General features: G+C 38.3%; 1 protein-coding gene across 4 annotated transcripts in view; it reads left to right on the top strand.

Moving 5' to 3' along the window:
* Positions 1-10,457: 10,457 nt before the first annotated feature.
* The window catches only part of LOC110095939 (ALBINO3-like protein 2, chloroplastic), a 29,079-nt gene continuing 21,698 nt past the window's right edge, over positions 10,458-17,838 (top strand). For 2 of the 4 annotated variants that reach the window (XR_003700999.1, XM_028695511.1), the window contains exon 1: positions 10,464-10,579. Coding sequence is in view for 1 of the 4 variants with exons in the window: in XM_028695511.1 (XP_028551344.1) it covers positions 10,549-10,579 (31 nt within the window). In the remaining 3 variants the exon portion in view is untranslated. Of the gene's footprint in view, positions 10,580-17,838 lie in introns of all 4 variants that reach the window. The other 2 variants (XM_020821666.2, XM_020821667.2) reach the window with 2 other exon arrangements.

Here is a 17,838-nt window from a genome sequence, read left to right as displayed (position 1 = left end):
ATGGACCAGAACGACTACACCTGAAACCGTTTGACTGAAGTACCGTTGTTAGTTTCTGAAACCATTGACGGGGTGCCTGTTTGAGGCCATAAAGAGATTTGTGAAGATGGCAGACGGCATCCGGGAGGAGTGGATCCTCGAAGCTTGGTGGTTGGCACATGTATATGTCGTCCGTGAGGTCTAGCTGCAGCATTGGCCAATTGCGGTTGATTGCAAGATTTAAGAGTAAGCGTATGGTTACCATTTTGGCTACGGGACTGAATGTCTCGTTGTAGTTCTGACCGAAGGTTTGAGCATAGCCCAGTGCGACGAGTCGTGCCTTGTATCGATCAATTTGGCCATTTGGTAGTTGCTTGATTTTGTAGGTCCATTTGCATCCAATAACCGGTTTGTCAGTCGGTTTCCGCACAAGTGTCCAGTTTTTTGTTTGAGGAGAGCCTGATATTCGGTATTCATTGCATCCTGCCAGATTTTGTGTTATGCTTGTTTTTAAGTCGTGGGGACAAGTTGAGGTTCGGAGTTGCTTAGAAGGCGTTTTGGTTTTGTAATGCCAGATTTCGATCGTGTTTGCATAGGATGGACATTTGGTGCAGCTGTGTGGTTGGGCTCCGGGGTTGGTAGAGACGTACGAGTCTGAGTTTTTGTTGTAGGAGGTGAAGGTGGTATGATCTGTTGAGTTGGAATAGTTGTATGAGTTATACCTTTAGTCGTGGAGATTGTTGAAGTAGGTACGAGTAGAAGCGGAGGAGTGGTGGAGCTGATTTGCTGCGAGCTGTTTGTGTCCGAATGAGGTTTGCTGTGGAGAGGGAAGATGGTTTCTTGAAATTGTACATGCCGATATATGTGAACCTTGTTGTTGCTTAAGTTGTAGCATTTGTATCCCTTGTGATTAGGTGAGTAACCAAGGAAAAGGCTTTGTTGAGATCTCGGTCGAACTTGTTATGGGTGTACGGTTGTAGCCATGGAAAGCATAGGCAGCCGAACGTCCATAGTTGTGAGTAGTCCGGAGTTGCGTTGTAGAGCAGTTGGTAGGGAGATTTCAGTGATAGTGGTTTGGAAGGTAGCCGGTTGATGAGATAATTGGCGGTAGCAATTGCGTCCAGCCAGAACTTGTCCGGTAAGTTAGCTGCATGGAGCAAGGTTCTTGTGATGTCAAGAAGATGCCGGTGTTTTCGTTCCGCTAGTCCGTTTTGTTCTGGGGTATGAGGACAACTGATTTGATGTACTATGCCGTGAGATTGAAGAACTTAGTTGAATGCTGTACTCGTGAATTCGCCGCCGCCGTCTGAGCGGAAACATTTTGGTGTGCGGTCGAATTGGTTTTTAATGAAGCTGAGGAAGTTTTTAAAACAGTTAATTGTTTCAAATTTTGAATTCATAAAGTACACCCAGCTGTAGCGAGTAAAGTCATCTATAAACACAACATAGTAACGAAAGTTAGTATGTTCGGATTGAGGAACCGGCCCTCATAAGTCCGAGTGAACCAGATCAAACGGTTTATAAGTTTCAGAAGTTCTATTACAAATTTTCTGTTTATGGCTTTTAGCCGTTTGACAAGAGATACAGTGAAAGTCTGAAGGAATTTTATGTAAAGCTGAAATAGAAGAAGCAAGAACATTAAAGACTTGACGATTCGGGTGCCCGAGTCGAGCGTGCCATGTGGTCGATGTGGGAGCAGTAGTTTGAAGTGCCCGCAAGGTGTGATCAGGTGCGTGCTGAAGTTCGTAAACTCCATTATGCAGACGACCATGAAGAAGGATTTGATGATCCTGTAGATCCTTAACATGAAAACCGTTAGAATCAAATGTAATCGATATGGCATTGTCTTTTGTTAATTTGGAAACGAAAAGTAAGTTGTGTGTGAGAGCGGGGACGTGAAGAAGGTGACATAGATGCAGCTTACGCGGAGTGTTGGGAAGTGGTAGCAAACCTTGACCGTAATTTTGTATGGACATGGTTGAGCCGTTGGCCGTCGAGACGAAGTCCGGTCCTTGGTAGTTGGTTGAGTTCTGAAGAATGTTACCGTCTGAGGTCATGTGTGCGGTGGCTCCAGAGTCTAAAATCCAGCTTTAACTGCCTTCTTGTGCGGGTTGAGCAAGATGCGCTCGGGGTGCTAAGGGCGTAGTTGAGTTGTAGTTCATGTTGCACCGATGCCAGCATGTGAGGGCGGTGTGGCCGATTTTGCCACAGATTTGGCACGTCGGGCGGTGACTGGTAGAAGAGTTTGGTCCTGTATTTTGTGTTGCAGATTGATCGGGTCCTGGAGATGATCGATTGTTGTTGCTTCGGTATTGGTTTGCTCGTTTGGGGTTCTTGTACCGATTTGGGTTGGATTTGGTTGTGTAGAGTGCCATGGGCACATGAGACGGTTCTTTCTTGAGATCTTGATTTATGTGTAGCTCCTCGCTACAGAGTAGCGAATAGAGGGAATCAAGATCGACGGGAAGGGATGAAGAGCGTATGTAAGTTTTGATTGAGTTGTATTGGGCGGGTAGTCCATTTAGAGTGTACAAGATGATGTCTTCGGGATCTAGTTTGGTACCGGACGCAGCGATTGAATCGACAATGTGTTTTACCTTTGCCAAATATTGCTGCATAGTAAGCGTTTGCATTTGGATATGGTGGAGCTCGTTCTTGAGCTGAATTATCCGTGAGCGACTGGATGCTTGAAGGCGCTTTTCAAGAACCGTCCAAACTTCGTGGGCGGAGTTGGCGGTGATGACATACGGCAATATTGTTTGAGAAATGGTGGAGAAGAGAGCTGACATGAGGTTATTGTCGACTAGTCGCCATCTTGCAAGGTCAGCCGTATGTGTTTCCGGTGGTGGTTTGGCACTGCTAGTGAGGTAGTCTGCGTACCCGTTTGCCGATAGATGCTGATAGATTTGTGTCCGCCATAGGGTGTAATTCTCGGCGGTGAGAGTGTAAGAAATCAAGTTCTTGATGTTGGAGAGGATGAACTTTAGTGTCGGCAGGATGATGAGCTCCGGCGTGCCGTTTGGCGCGGTGGTAGTGGAAGCGGGTTGGATGTGGGAGGTAGATTCTTGATCCCCCATCCTAGCAGTCTGATACCATGTGAGAGTAGTGGCGAGAAAGAGAAAGACAGAACGACGAGCAGGAGGAAGAGAGTAAATGTAATTATTATTATGTTCTAATCAGAGCTTATTACAAGTATATATATATAAGTAATGGTAGGAGAGATAGAGACAATAGGTATATGTGGGACTAAACTATAACTGCTTATGCTTATATTTCTAAATTCCATTGAACTCCATTTCTGTTTCGATGTAAATTTTGGATAATAAATTCTGTATTCAGCGTATTACGAGCTCGGCGTGCTTACCTTCGCCGGCCCGCGTATTCACTGCTTCTTTTACTCGATAGCTTCGGGTAGGGGTGGAGCCCGGTGGAGGCGCGGAGGAGGGAGGGGGTAGGATTAGGGCTTCGGTTATTGATTGTGTGTGAGAGTGCAATTAAATTTGATAAACTAAATATTTCAATTTAAAGTAATTTTAAATGCCAATTTTTTTAAAAAAATTAATATGAAATATATTTGAAATGCATGAAAATCTAACAATTTTGTATAAATTTATTAAAAAGTTAATTTTTTTATTTTAAATATTTTAAATTTATTTTTGAGTGCTGCAGCGGCTCAGTCGGCACACAACTTCACTGGGTTTCCTTGGTAAAAAAAAAAAAATCCGTTTTTTATATGAGAGCTAATATGTTGTCTTCATGATGGATTAGATATCTTCCTTTTTTATGGTTTTTTAGATCACTTTACTTCATTTCTAACGCGATATGATATATCTTCAAAGCTATGCGCTTCCGAACTAAAATTATGAATAACTGTGGCGCTGGTTGATTTGATGCTAAGTAAAAAGAATGACTTTGGATTTTTTCTTAATTGATTGATTTGATATGATGTAATCTTATTTATTACTCTACAACAATCCATTTGTTTGAACACTTTACAACATTGTAGAATGAAAATGTAGTTAATTTAGTGGTATATACTTTGGGAGGATTTGAATTGCTTTCTGTCTTTTTTTTTTTTTTAATTCAAACAATCCTTTTAAAGAGAAGGCCCTCTCCTTCTCAAATATTTCTCAGAGTTTGTCAGGCTGTTTTTGTGGTGGCTTCAACTATCTACAAAAGCTGTTGTAGAATTATTTGGGGAAAGGATATTTTTTTGGAAGTTATCGCGGGTTTAATAAAATTTTTCCTTTTTGAAGAAGTTAAGCAACAAATTTCAAACAACAACCACAATCTGATAAATTTCGCTATAAAAGTTGTTTCTCACAGCATAAAATTCTAAAAGCAACAAGAAAGCTGTAAATCCTATTCTAGTAGAGCGCAATCGATTGCAGTCCTTCAAAATCAGTTGTTCATTTTTCCTGTGAAAAGTCAAAACCAACCTTTCACGCCTTTCTGTCAGGAAACACTTGAAGATTTCAAGTAAATCCTATCAATTTCGGAAAACAACGAGAAATCTCCACAAATCCAACGGAAAATCAGAGAAAAACAGTAATTTTATTGCAAGAACACAAACTAACGAAAAAAAAAGATACAATTGATCCTCTATTCGAGAGGATCTATTTCTCTCAAATCTCTCGACGCCGCTAGAGCCCAAAAACCTAAACCTAAGAGATTTCAAATTTCAGCCAAATTTAAGATGCCCTAACCTCAGGAAAACAAACTATTTAATGCTTATAATAAAAAAAGAAATATCTAAACAGTCCCTATATTCAAATTTCCCTTCTAGACTTCTCCTAAAATCTTCCTAATTAGCTCTTATGAACTGTGCGGCCCGATCGTCATGTATAGGAGGCGGAGACTTCCACCTCTGATCCGCTTGAGCCGGTCTTGTATGGACCTGCTAGACCGGTCCAATGAACCGGTCTATCACATGTCATTTCTCCATCATTAAGAGATATTCATTAGAATCTCATCTTAGGTAACAATCTTCAATTGTTTATTTCAGCATGGATGCATTATCTTCGAGTTAGAGTTTTGCACATTATTTCCTTTTCTTTCTTGCCTTAATTGTTGATACAATTTTCAACGTTTTTGGTAATCTACCTTTAGCTAGTACTCATGCAGATATTTTTCAGCCCCTAGTTTCTTTCCTTGAGTTGATCTATGGAAATTTCCACAGGACATATTGCTAATGATTTTCATAATTGAATAACAGAAGGAAGCAATAACTCGATATTTGGAATTTTTTGTTAAGGATTCTCTTTGTTGAATAAAAGTAAGGAACCAAATGGTGGAAGTATAAATTCAATCGTGTGAATTGCTAAGCCAAGTTTGTTTGTACCGTAGCTGTTATTTTGAATATTATCAAAAGTTTAAATATATTGCACTCGTGCTATTCTAGTGTTTGCAAACATATAGCAGATGCAATAATTGATGTTTTAAAAGCCATTTACTAAGCTAATATTTCGAGCTTTATGATGTAAAATTGTCATGAGATTTTACAACATGAATGATGATCTAACCTCTTTAAAAACATTTTGGAATTTTGCCATTAAACTAGCAATGAGGAGGTTTGGGTGAGACAGATGTTTTAAATTTTACTTGTTTTAAAGTTGAGAGACATGAGGAAAACTGATTATAGCAGTGTGCGATTTGTTACTTGGGTAGCAATATTAAAGTAAGTTTATCCTGATTTTTTTTTTTCTGGGGAAATTAGCGTAACACTTTGAAATGTATTTTGAGATATTTGGAGTAGAAAAAGAATTTCTTTGGAAATGTATTCTGTTGCTTGCTAATAGTGGTCTGGTTGTTAGCCTGTTAGGTATTAGGCGATAAAGAGGTTTCAATAAAAAATTCATTCACTGTATAATGCTTTGAGATGGAGGGGAAATAGCTTTTAAAATATCTGTTCCCGTTCATATTTTTAAAATACTTTATAGTATCAAAAGTCCACGTTGAGTAGCCGAGTCCATCACTTAGCACCGCAATTGAAGCATACATCCTTTGAACCACTTTACAAGCAGACATGGCTTAAGTGTCTATGTATAATGCTCTTTTAGAAGATCAATATAGTTTTGCAAAAAATACTTACTATTATCATTTTGATTGATATAACCAATGGTAAGATGGTCAACTTAAAGTCTATGTTGCACGGATACTCCTATTTACGAGGTGTGCTGTATCGGACACGTGTCGGATACGGATACGCCTTCGATATGGCACGAATACGTGTCGAATACGACTATGCCGTGTCCGATTAAAATATTATTTAAATTTGACTGGACACGCGTATCCGATACGCGTGTCCTATTTAAAAAAAAACTCGGAGCCACGATTTACCCTATTCTTTTCGATTTTCCACCGTTTTTGCTCAATATCCATATTCATTTATGCGGCTGAAACATTTCAAAGAGCTAGGTTTTTCGTTTCCACACAAGTGTTCATCTTCTTATTCGTTATAGTTGAAGGAGCGGCTCGATGACACGAGCATAGAAGCAAATAGGATCATCCTTTGTCGATAAAGAGGCTTGACGACGCGAGCATTAAAGTCGATAGGATCAACCTTCGTCGACGAAGCGGCTCGACAACACGAATAGTGAAGGCGACGTGAGCAATGAAGGTTCGTTTTCTTCGTCGTTCTTCGTTTTCTTAATCATAGGCTTGGTATCGAAACTTGGTACCGCTTGGTACCGAACGTTACTGGAACTCAGTATTGCTCGATACCGAGCAATATTGAAACTTAGTACCGCTTGGTATTGGAACTCGGTACCGCTCGGTATTGGAACTCGGTATTACTTGGTACTACTCGGTACTGAGCGGTATTGGAACTCAATACTACTCGGTATTGGAACTCGGTATTGCTCGGTACTACTTGGTACCGAGCGGTATTGGAACTCAGTACTGCTCGGTATTGGAACTCGGTACCGCTCGGTATTGGAACTCGGTATTGCTTGGTACTACTCGGTATCGAGTGGTATTGGAACTTAGTATTGCTCGATATTGAAACTCGGTACCGCTCGGTATTGGAACTCGGTATTGCTCGGTACTACTCGGTACCGAGCTGTATTGGAACTCAGTACTGCTCGGTATTGGAACTCGGTACTGCTCGGTATTGTAACTCGGTATCGCTCGGTACTGTAACTCGGTATTACTCGGTACCGCTCGGTATTGCTCAGTATAGAGGGGTACCGAATGGTACCAAGTGGCACCGAGAAGCTAAAACATGCTCGGTATCGCTCGGTATCTTTTCATAAAAAATAACTTTAAAAATAAATAGCACTTCAAAATTACTCTTACAAAAAAAAATTGTTTCGGGGGCGCTGCCCCCCTAAAACCCCCACAGGGGCACTGCCCCTTGACCCCGCGATACTGAGTTCGAACCCCGCCAGGGGGCAGCGCCTCCTTGGATCCCCGGCAGAGTCGCAACATATCTACACTTTTACTTAAATTTTTTTATGTTTCAAATTCACATGTTTTAATTTGTATAGATTATTTGTAGGATAATGAGCTCTAGTGGAGTAGGAATTTGTTCTGATGACGGTCCATCAGAAATTAATATTGAAGATAGCAAACCTTTATGGGGTTATGTTACAAAAATAAGTAAAATATCGGAAGGGGAAGGCAATATTGCATTCAAATGCAATTTTTGTAATGCAACATACAAATGATCATATTATAGAGTGAAAGCTCATTTGTTGAAGATTAGTGGTCATGGAATCAAAGTTTGCCCGAAGATAAGCTCATCACAAATGGCTGAATTACAAAGAAAAATCAGTGAAGTTGAGCAAAGTAGTAAAAAAGAGCTTCCAAAACATATTTCACTTCCAAGCACTCATGCAATTGCAATTAGAAATTTTATTATGAATCACTCCATGAAACTCTCTATGTTCAATGATTTCTGTAATGATGCTTGCAGTTGCTGAAACTCGGTTTGCCTCAGTAATATAGCGATGTTGAGAAGATTCAAAAAAATAAAAAATGCTCTTCAAGCTATGGTAATCAGTGACAAATGGTCATGTTATAGGGAAAATGTTGGAAAGGCTAGGTATGTAAAAGAGAAGCTTTTAGATGATTTATGGTGGGATGAGATTGAATACATTATAAATTTCACAGACCAAATTTATGAGATGTTAAGAGTAGCTGATACAGATAAGTCTTGTTTACATCTCATTTATGAGATGTGGGATTCAATGATAGCCAAAGTAAAAGAAATTATATATAGACATGAGAGGAAGACACTTCATAAAGACTCAAGCTTTTGGGTTGTTATTTATGCTATTCTAGAAGATATGTGGAGCAAAAGTAATACACCTTTATATTGCTTGACTCACTCACTAAATCCAAGGTAAATTTCAACATTTTTTCATTATGAATTCACAATTTGTTGTTTTGTAATTTCAACATTTTTTCATTATTTCATTTTAATGTTATTTGAAGATATTCAACTAAAGAATGACTTCAAGAGGGCTCTCAAAGAGTTTCTCTACAGAAAGATTTAGAAATTTCAAATATGAGGAAGACATATTTGAAGCATTATTTTTCAAATAAGGAGGAGAGAAGAAGTGTCAATATTGAGCTTGCTAAATTTTTTGGTTATTTAGAGGACTTTGGTGACCAAGAGTCACTGCGTGATAGGTGGAGAATATCCGAAAATGTGGTGGATTATACATGGAGCTTCAACACCTCTACTTCAAACAATCGCCATAAAATTGCTTGGCCAAGTTTCATCCTCATCCTGTTGTGAAAGAAATTGGAGCACATACTCATTCATCCAATCAATGAAGAGAAATAAAATTACTCCACAACGGGCTGAAGATTTAGTTTACGTGCATACAAACCTTCGACTTCTCTCAAGGAAAACTCCAACTTATATGGAAGGAGACAACAGGATGTGGGATGTTGCTGGAGATGGATTTGAATCTCTTGAGGATATGGGAATATTAGAAATTGCTAATCTTTCTCTTGATGAGCCTGAATTAGAAGCTATGATATTTATTGAAGATGATATAGAAACTCAAAAACAAACCACTGAAGAAGCTAATCCTATCATTCCTTCTATTGAATAGTTGAAATTTCATGTGCTGGGCAATTTATCTTCTTGTTTTTGTTGTTGTACTAGACATTTCAATATTTAATGCTTACTTTTATTTCAATTTTTTTGTCATTTCAAATATTACACTTTGATTACTTTATTAATTTTTATGTATTATTTATATATTATAATGCCGTATCCGCGCCGTATCCGTATCTTGTATTTTTAAGAATTGGCATGTCCCGTATCCGTATCGTGTCGTATCCATATCGCCGTATCCGTATCGGTGCAACATAGCTTAAAGTAAACCCAATATTATAAAATATATTTTTAACTGAGAAAAGTTTGAAATGATTCTTTGAGAAATTAAGTGAGATTTAAGAATGCTATTTTCGTGGAAGAGTGAAATGAGAGGATAATTACTGACTATATTGGATTAATCTGAAAACATAAAGTCAACTTAGCTTTGAGGAAATGCATAAAGGTAAAGCTCTATGAAAATGCAATTTACCATTGAGATGAAGAAGTTATGGGATGAATTGGAGTTATATGGTTTATAACTTATTTTAGAGCTCATTTTGTTCCTTGGACTTACTAAAAAAACAATGTTAAAAGTTGGTGAATTTTGTTAGATCCATTTGCTTGGATGTATTATAAATCAACATTGATTTTAGACTATATATTCCATCAAATCCTACTCAAACGTAATTATTTCATTTTCATGTACAAAATAAATGAAAAAAATGAAATCGTCAAATTTCAATTTTCAAATATTGTTTTCTATCTGCAATCAACTAAATGATCCATTAGCAGAATCTCACCAATTAAGAGCAGGCTGAATGATAGGAGAAGGAGCATTCGGGTACTGATTGTTTGAATTACATGGGAAGTTTAGAACTGTGGTAGCTACATAAAATTTAAGTTTTTGATGATACATAAACTATTCATGAATGAGAGTGATAAAACAATGATTTTGGAGAATTATATTGATTTAGAGAATTTTTTTGAGATCAACAATAGAGGCTATTTTTGTGTCAAGGTAAATGATTTTTACATTTTATTTTTGACTTTGAAAAGACTCATGACTGATATGGGAATTAGTTTTGTTGGCATTGATTAGAAAATGTGTTTGTTTAATTTGCATTGTACTGTTTCAAAAAGTTTTTAGTGCATATAATTACATTATAAACTTTTTCATAGGCAATAGATTAGTTTGTTTTTGCATGCAGAAACTGGATACAAAAGATAAATTTGCATGGTTGACCTATGAAAACTGTATTGATTTTGGATAGCGGAAAATCCAAATAATATTTTTACTGCATGTTCTTAGTAGTAGCAGTTTTTTTTTTTCTATGGTTACATTTCTCATAAATTTGTGTTTGCCAATTTCAGAAAATTTTCTAGTTAAAGAATTCTGTAAAATTTATGTTGATCTAAAAAGGTCTTATTTCCATTATTACAGGTGGGTAACAATCTCTGTTTCTACTTTGGCCCTCAGGGCATCCCTACTTCCAGTACTTATTTTGCAGCTCAAGAAGATGGCAAAATTTGGGGCATTGTTACCCAGATGTAAGCAATCATGTCTAGCAGCATAACAAGCTATGTTGTCAATTTGGTTCATTTTGATTTGTTTTATTTTTTATAGGGGTAGTCAATGGTATCATTTTTCTTTAAAATGAAAGCCATCTATGTTTTCTTGGATTTTGTTTTTTGGAAGGCAAGCTTTACTTTTACATGCCCTTCATAGGAGACCTTGGCTCCATGAACATGGCTTTGTGCCTTAACTCTTCACTCGTGCATGAAGTACAATCTAAGAGATGAAGAGCACTGGATCGAGAATGGCATACCACCATTCTCCGTTAATGAGTTTGGGCTTTATAATCATGTCAAATTGTAAATTGCAAAAGAACTTCAACCTTTCGGCTCATCAAAGAAGTCTAAGCTCTTGCCTTGGCACAAACTAAACTTGCCATGTCATGACCCGACCCCGAGGCTTGGAATACTGAGGCGAGAATATACAATTAGATGGAGATTTTAAATTTCATTCATTCACATTAACTAATAACAAATTTCTTCCAATATATCGAAAGAGCTACTAAAATCATAAAATTTAATTTAAACCGAAAGTATAACAATGCCAAAGTAGATAGCTCTATCTTGTAGATCCGCATCTTTGATACGCATTTTTTTTTTTAACTCATTTAATTCTCAAGCTTTTACTAGTATACATTATTTAAATAATGGGAGCCAGTCATAATGCAACTCAATGGATACGTTATATTTCAAAATTACAATAACATAACGCAACATTGAAATGATATGCATGCTTATCTTAAAACCAAATAATATAAAATTATTTGATAGATAGTTCTATTTAAGTATGATATTCTAAGAGATTTTGAAATATTCTTTAGTAAGATAATTCCATAGGTAAAAACTATATAGTATCTTATCTTTTTTATATTTGTAATAATACAACCGTCTTATGTATCATTGTCTAAATTATGCCATTTAAGGTACTTCATTTTTCATTTCCTTTTTTCAAATGTTTTCTAATTTACTCATTTGAATATTTTATTTTTGTCAGTGCTATTAGGAGGTGAAAACCATCAGTAAAATATGCACATGCATCATTCTTATATAAGTCATTTCATTTATATTTTTCATAATATTCCATAGCTCTTACAGTAACATTAAATGACTTGATAAACAATTAAATGCTAATAGAAATTGTCATTCATTTTGACCAATAATTTTCATAACATAGATAAATCATAACTGAATTTTCAATAACAGTTGATTAAATGAATATCCATAATGATCGATGCATTTGATTTAGAAGAAGTAACATTAATAATATAATTTAGAAATAAGTGTACCCAAATTAACCTTTGATTTGTATTGTCACCTCAATCTTTAACTTGAGTTTATCTCGTTGGATATCTATAATCATACATACTAGAAAAATTTAAAATAGTTACTCTTATTCAAAGTATATTTATATATATACTTTTTGCTAAAATTGTTATCATTAATTAACAATCCTTTTTCCTTCATTCATGTTTATAAATTTATAGTGAATTAATCTTTACCCTATCTAAGCATATACTTGCAACCAATGTTTTCAAATAATTAACACATCTCACAACTAGATTACCAACCTTTTTTTTTGTTTTATTCAATTATTATTTAAATTCTCTTGATTTAGCTCTTTATCTATAATCGTAATAGAGAAAAGGGCTAAAATAGTCCCTTGACTTTTTATGAAGGACCTATATTAAAGTATCATTTTGGTCCCTCCTATCTTCCAAAAAGAATCAAAAGTAGTCCCATGGTACTATTTTAGTTCTTTTTAATGAGTTGAAGGACCAAAATAGTCATTTAATATGGTTGGAGACTGTTAGACCGGTGGACCGGTCCAGCCGGTCCACGCGGGATTGGACCAGACACGAAACGGCGGAATTGGGAGAAGGCCGCGCGAGCCGCGCGCCTTGCGGGACGATTTTAGGAAGGAATTTTGAGGAAGTTTAGGAGGGAAATTGATTGTAGGGACTGTTTAGGGAATTCCTTTTGAATTGTATACATTAAATAGTTGATTTTTCTAGGGTTTGGGTATCTTGAATTTGGCTGAAATTTGAGATCTCTTAGATTTAGGTTTTCTTTGGGCTCTAGCGGCGTGATGTGAAACATACATGCAAAGATGAATTACTTAAAGGAATTTGCACACTTAATATTCGTAGAACAAATAATTATATCTTTATAATAATTTGAACGACGAGATAAAACATTAAGAACGGAAAACGAGCTTACGGTTGAATCACACGGGTAAGAGTTAAGATCATATAACAATCAAGTCAATCTAACGTTGCGCACATGAATGGTTTTCCACAAATATCCCTAGACTAACAATGAGATTAATCACTAGGAGTGTCCACTCACTCAACTCTCTAATTCACTAGGCTTTAGCGGATAAATGATTAGCATGATTTCCATGTATCAAGATATCACCACAATAGAGAAGTAGAGTAGGAAGATAAGAGAATGGGATGAAGAGTTTACCCAAAGAAAGAAGTTCTACGAAGCTCTGGTGGTAGTCTGTAGGTTTGAGAGGAAGTAGACGACAACGGGCGGCTTCTTGGGCTGCGGGACAGCAACAAATCCTTGCTGTAGTCTTTGGACAGCAAGCAGGTGGCCTGGAGCAGATTTCGGACAGCAGCTTTTGGTTCTCAAGGATGCTGGACAGCAGTTTTCTTTACTCCAAAATTCTGGACAGCAAATTACACCAACTTGAAATGCTAGACAGCAACTGAACAGCAGCTTGTAAGGCTAGGAACCCTTTGGACGGAGCACAGGACCTGCCCAGAAACCTGAGCAAAAGCTTGGCGGGGGAAAATCTCAGATTTCCAAGGATTCTTACTGTAAATGGCAGCAGGAATGACCTTGGGATTCACATTAATTCTAAGGCTAGAAGAGGGGGATTAATTTCAAAACTTAAATTGATTTCAGATTTTGAATACTTTTGGAGGGAGTTAATTTGAAATTTGATTTCAAATTAATGGATGATTAATGCATTGATTGAAGTGTTAATGAATCCTTATTCGGAGCCATGATTTAAGCTCCTAATTAAGGGGAAAAGTAATGGGCGGATGGCCATAGAGAGAGAGAGTGGAGGTTATGAAATTTGAAATCCCAATCAATGGCAATTAATACATTGAATTAGCATTAATTGGATTCCACCCATGCATGGCCGGCGGCATCAAGGAGAGGGAGGGGATTGTGGAGGGAATTTAGGGAATTTCCCAAGGAGGAAAAAGGAATTAGGAAGTCTGTTAGTAAATCCAATCTATTTTGAAATTAGATTGGGATCATGCATAATACCTTCCTAATTAGGAAATCCAAAATTGGAAAGAATTCAAAATTCAAAATTTGAATTTCAAATTTGAATTATTTCGCCCCTAATTTCTTGTGGATGATGGGAACTCGGGTAGGGCTTGGCGTGGGGAGGAGAAAAACGAGATTTGGAGAAGAAAACAATAAGATAAAAATAAACCACGAGTCAAGGACACTTCCAATGACTGGCGGGTATTGTTTTTGCCCTCACCTTGGGCTTTCTCTAGAACTCACACAGGAATACAAGCTTTTCTTTGAGTTTTCTCTCAGATTTCCTTGTGGTTTTGCTGTTTTTCTGCTGTGAACAGCAGATTTACTGCTGTTTGCTCTTCGTTTGGTGTTAGGATTGCTTGAGAACTCAAGTTTACCCTTAGGGTTACTTGCGAACTCAAGTATTTCCTATCAAATTGGTATCAGAGCGTCATTTTTGGGACCTTAGGCGGCTGAAATCCTGATTTTTCAGCGAGCTTTTGGCTTCCGGAAGTGATATTTTTGAGATCCGTTGGGAAGAAAGATGGCCGGAAAGAAGGTTGACATCTTGGAAGGCGAAGTCGGCCAATTGAAAGCCGATTTGGAGGGAAGATTCTGCAAATTTCAAAATCAAATCTCCTCCAACAATGAAAGGTTGGAGGGGAAGTTCACCGCGATGGAGGAAATGATGAAGAAATTACTTGAAATGAAGACCAATCCGGCGACATCGAAAGTAAGAGAGACCACCGATGGCCATGGCATGGGAGGAAATCCGAACCCTTTGCGGGGGAGGAGAAATTCGGAGGTGGAGATCCTAGAGGAGGAGAACGACATGCCCCCTCTGGAACCGCTTTCTAGAGAGGAGATGAGTAGGATAAGACCAACAGGAGGCTGATTTGGTCGGAAGAAGGGAAGACTTCAATCGCCGATGTGCTGAATTTGAAAGAATCCAGCGTTGAGGTGTTGATTTTGAAGGAGGAAGGAAAGAAATTCATCGCCGAGGTACTAAATTCGAAAGGATCAGCGTCGAGGGGCGGTTTTTGAAGAAAGGAGGAATTTCATCGCCGAGGTGCTGAATTCGAAAGAATTCAGCGTCGAGGGGCTGATTTTGAAGGAAGAAGGGAGGAACTTCATCGTCGAGGCGCTGAATTTGAAGGAATTCAGCATCGAGATGATGATTTTGAAGGAAGAAGGGGAGAGTATGAAGAGGGGTTCGAGTATAATCGTCGGAGGGATGATCGGGACACTTGGGGAGCTCTTCCTCTTCGAGGAATGGGAGGTTATGGAGGAGTCAGGGGAAATGGAGGAGATCCAAAGGTGAGGAAGCTGAAGATGCCCATCTTTGAGGGTGAGGATGGCCATGGGTGGATTTATAAATAAGGTGGAACGATATTTTGCTGTCAATGGGCTGACGGAGGAGGAGAAATTGACAGCGGCGGAAATGTGCTTAGAGGGAAAAGCCTTAGCCTGGTATCAGTGGCATGACAGACGGGAGCCTATCCGGAGCTGGCGGGAGTTCAAAGAATGCTTATTAAAGCGTTTTCGAGCAGATGAGGGAGGATACTTCTATGAACAATTCTTTGCCCTTACCCAGGAAGGCACGGTGGCAGATTACCGGGACAGGTTTGAGTATCTGGCTAGTAGGCTGGACCATATCTGTGAAAGCCATTTTTCCTTCCAGGTTCGTTCGGATGAAGTTTTTCCTTCCAGGTTCGTCCAGGACAATCAGTTCAAAAGCAGGTGACAGAGAAGTTCGTCCCAGGACGAAGTAGGTTCGTCTGTACTAAATTTGTCCAGAGAGCAACTCGTCCAGGAACGATAACTATTTCGTCTGAACGAAATTCGTCAAGTGGGCAAATCGTCCTGGGATGATTTTGGATCGTTCAGGACGATCTGCATGCATATATAATGGTTTGAGATCTTTTTGAAGAGAGAGAAAAATCAGGAGAGAGAAAATCGAAGGAAAAAGGAAGAAAAGTGATTTTTGGGTGACTTCGGTCCGTTTTCGTCCGTCGCTGTAGTTGGAAAAGTTGACCAACTCGAGGTAAGGCACATTCTGCCTTTCTCAATTTTCAGAAACGAGGATTTTGACGACTTTTCTATCTCGGATTTTATTTTCGTTAGCGAATATTTGGTTTCTTTTCATACTGACAAACTTTTTACCGCGTAACTTTTGGTATGTTTCTGAGATGATGTTTGTGCACGTTTTGAGTATTTTCTGGAAGCTTTTTACCGGATATTTTAGATTATGCGGCATTTTAATCGAACTACGAATTATCTGGATGTTGAAAAATGTTGCTTCAGTACAATAAAAGTCTTACAATGATGTTTTGTATTATCTATGGTAACTTGGTAAATTTCTAAATCTGTGAATTCTGTGTAAATTCTGTATACTGCCGTTATGCCGCTGACGATTTTTCTGACGAAATCTGATTTTCTGAATTGAATGCTTTGATGTGCTGTGATATCAGAAGGGAGTTATAAGGGGCCAGAATTCTTTGAGATTCTGTCTGTGTCAGAGAAATCTGAAAAGAAAATAAGTTATATTCTGAAAATTCTGTATATCTGTTCCGTTCTGATGCTATAAGCACAAATGGAGACATAAGGAGCCAGAATCCGTGGAGATTCTGTCTGTGTCAGGGAAGGGAGGCATAAGGGGTCAGAATCCGTTGAGATTCTGTCAGGGTTCGGGAATCTGATATGTGTTATATGATATGTGATATGATATTGAAATGTGATTTTATCTGATTTGAAATCTGCTAAGTACGATTCTGTTTGTTCTGTGAAATCTGATTTGAATGTTCTGCTATGTGATATAAATTCAGTTCTTCTGTACTGGTTATTTGATTTCTGTTAGATATTTGTTCTGTATGATTATCCGAATTCTGTACGGCTACTATTCTGATGTATTTTTGGTTGTGAATTTCTAGACATTTTGATTGGTGAGTGTTGTCTTGCTGAGCTGTTAGCTCATCCTTGTTATCTGCGTGGTTTTCAGGTTCTGGGAAAGGGAAGGAGATATTGGACTAGCAGTTCTGTGTCTGATCAGTGATTATGTATTTTGTACTTTTGATTTTTGTACAGTCATGACTTTTTTATTCTGTCGGTAGCCATGCACTGTATTGTACATGATTATTTTGATGAAAGGAGAAAATGATAGATGAACTGTTATGTATATTTGAAAGTTATAGTAGCTCTGTATTTTCTGTTCTGTATGTCTGAAATTTGGAAGAATGTCTGAAGCAAATTCCAAAACTAGATTATGAATTTTCAACATTTGTCGCGGCCCGACGCGAAGAGATTCGTTCCGGTCGGGTTGGGTCGTGACAATATCTCAGAGTCAGCCCTAAAAGGGAATTTCATGAAGGGGCTAAAATCGGAGGTAAGAACAACAGTCAGAGTGTTGGAGCCAAGGAATCTAGGCAAGGCCATGGAGTTGGCCCAGTTGGTGGAAGACCAGAAGAAGTCTAAAAGAGGAGCTCGAGGAAACTACCCAGGAGACTCTTACAGGACGATGACCACTCTTCTAGCACCCAAGGGGCCTGCATCAAGCAACATTAATGAGACTACCCGGGAGAAGCCAGTAGGAGGAGAGAGTGGAGAAAATTTTAAGAGACTGACAGAGAAGGAGATGCAAGAGAAGAGGACAAAGGGGTTTTGCTTCAGATGTGATGAGAAGTATATGTCGGGGTATAGTGTTAGACCGGTCCAGCCGGTCCAGGCGGGACCGGTTCACGGTTGGAATCGCAGAACAGGCGGAGTTTTCCGCCAGAACGAGCGGCCGACCGCTCATATAGAGCGTTTTAGGAAGGATTTTTGGGGGGTTTCAGAGAGAAATTTGAATGTAGGGACTGTTTAGGGAATTCCTTTTGATTTGTATGCATTAAATAGATGTTTTTCCTAGGGTTTGGGCATCTTGAATTTGGCTGAAATTTGAGATCTCTTAGATTTAGGTTTCTTTGGGCTCT

This window comes from Dendrobium catenatum, unplaced genomic scaffold, assembly GCF_001605985.2.
Source record: "Dendrobium catenatum unplaced genomic scaffold, ASM160598v2 fragScaff_scaffold_651, whole genome shotgun sequence".
Lineage (NCBI taxonomy): Eukaryota > Viridiplantae > Streptophyta > Magnoliopsida > Asparagales > Orchidaceae > Dendrobium > Dendrobium catenatum.
This window is presented reverse-complemented; position numbering and strand designations above follow the sequence as displayed.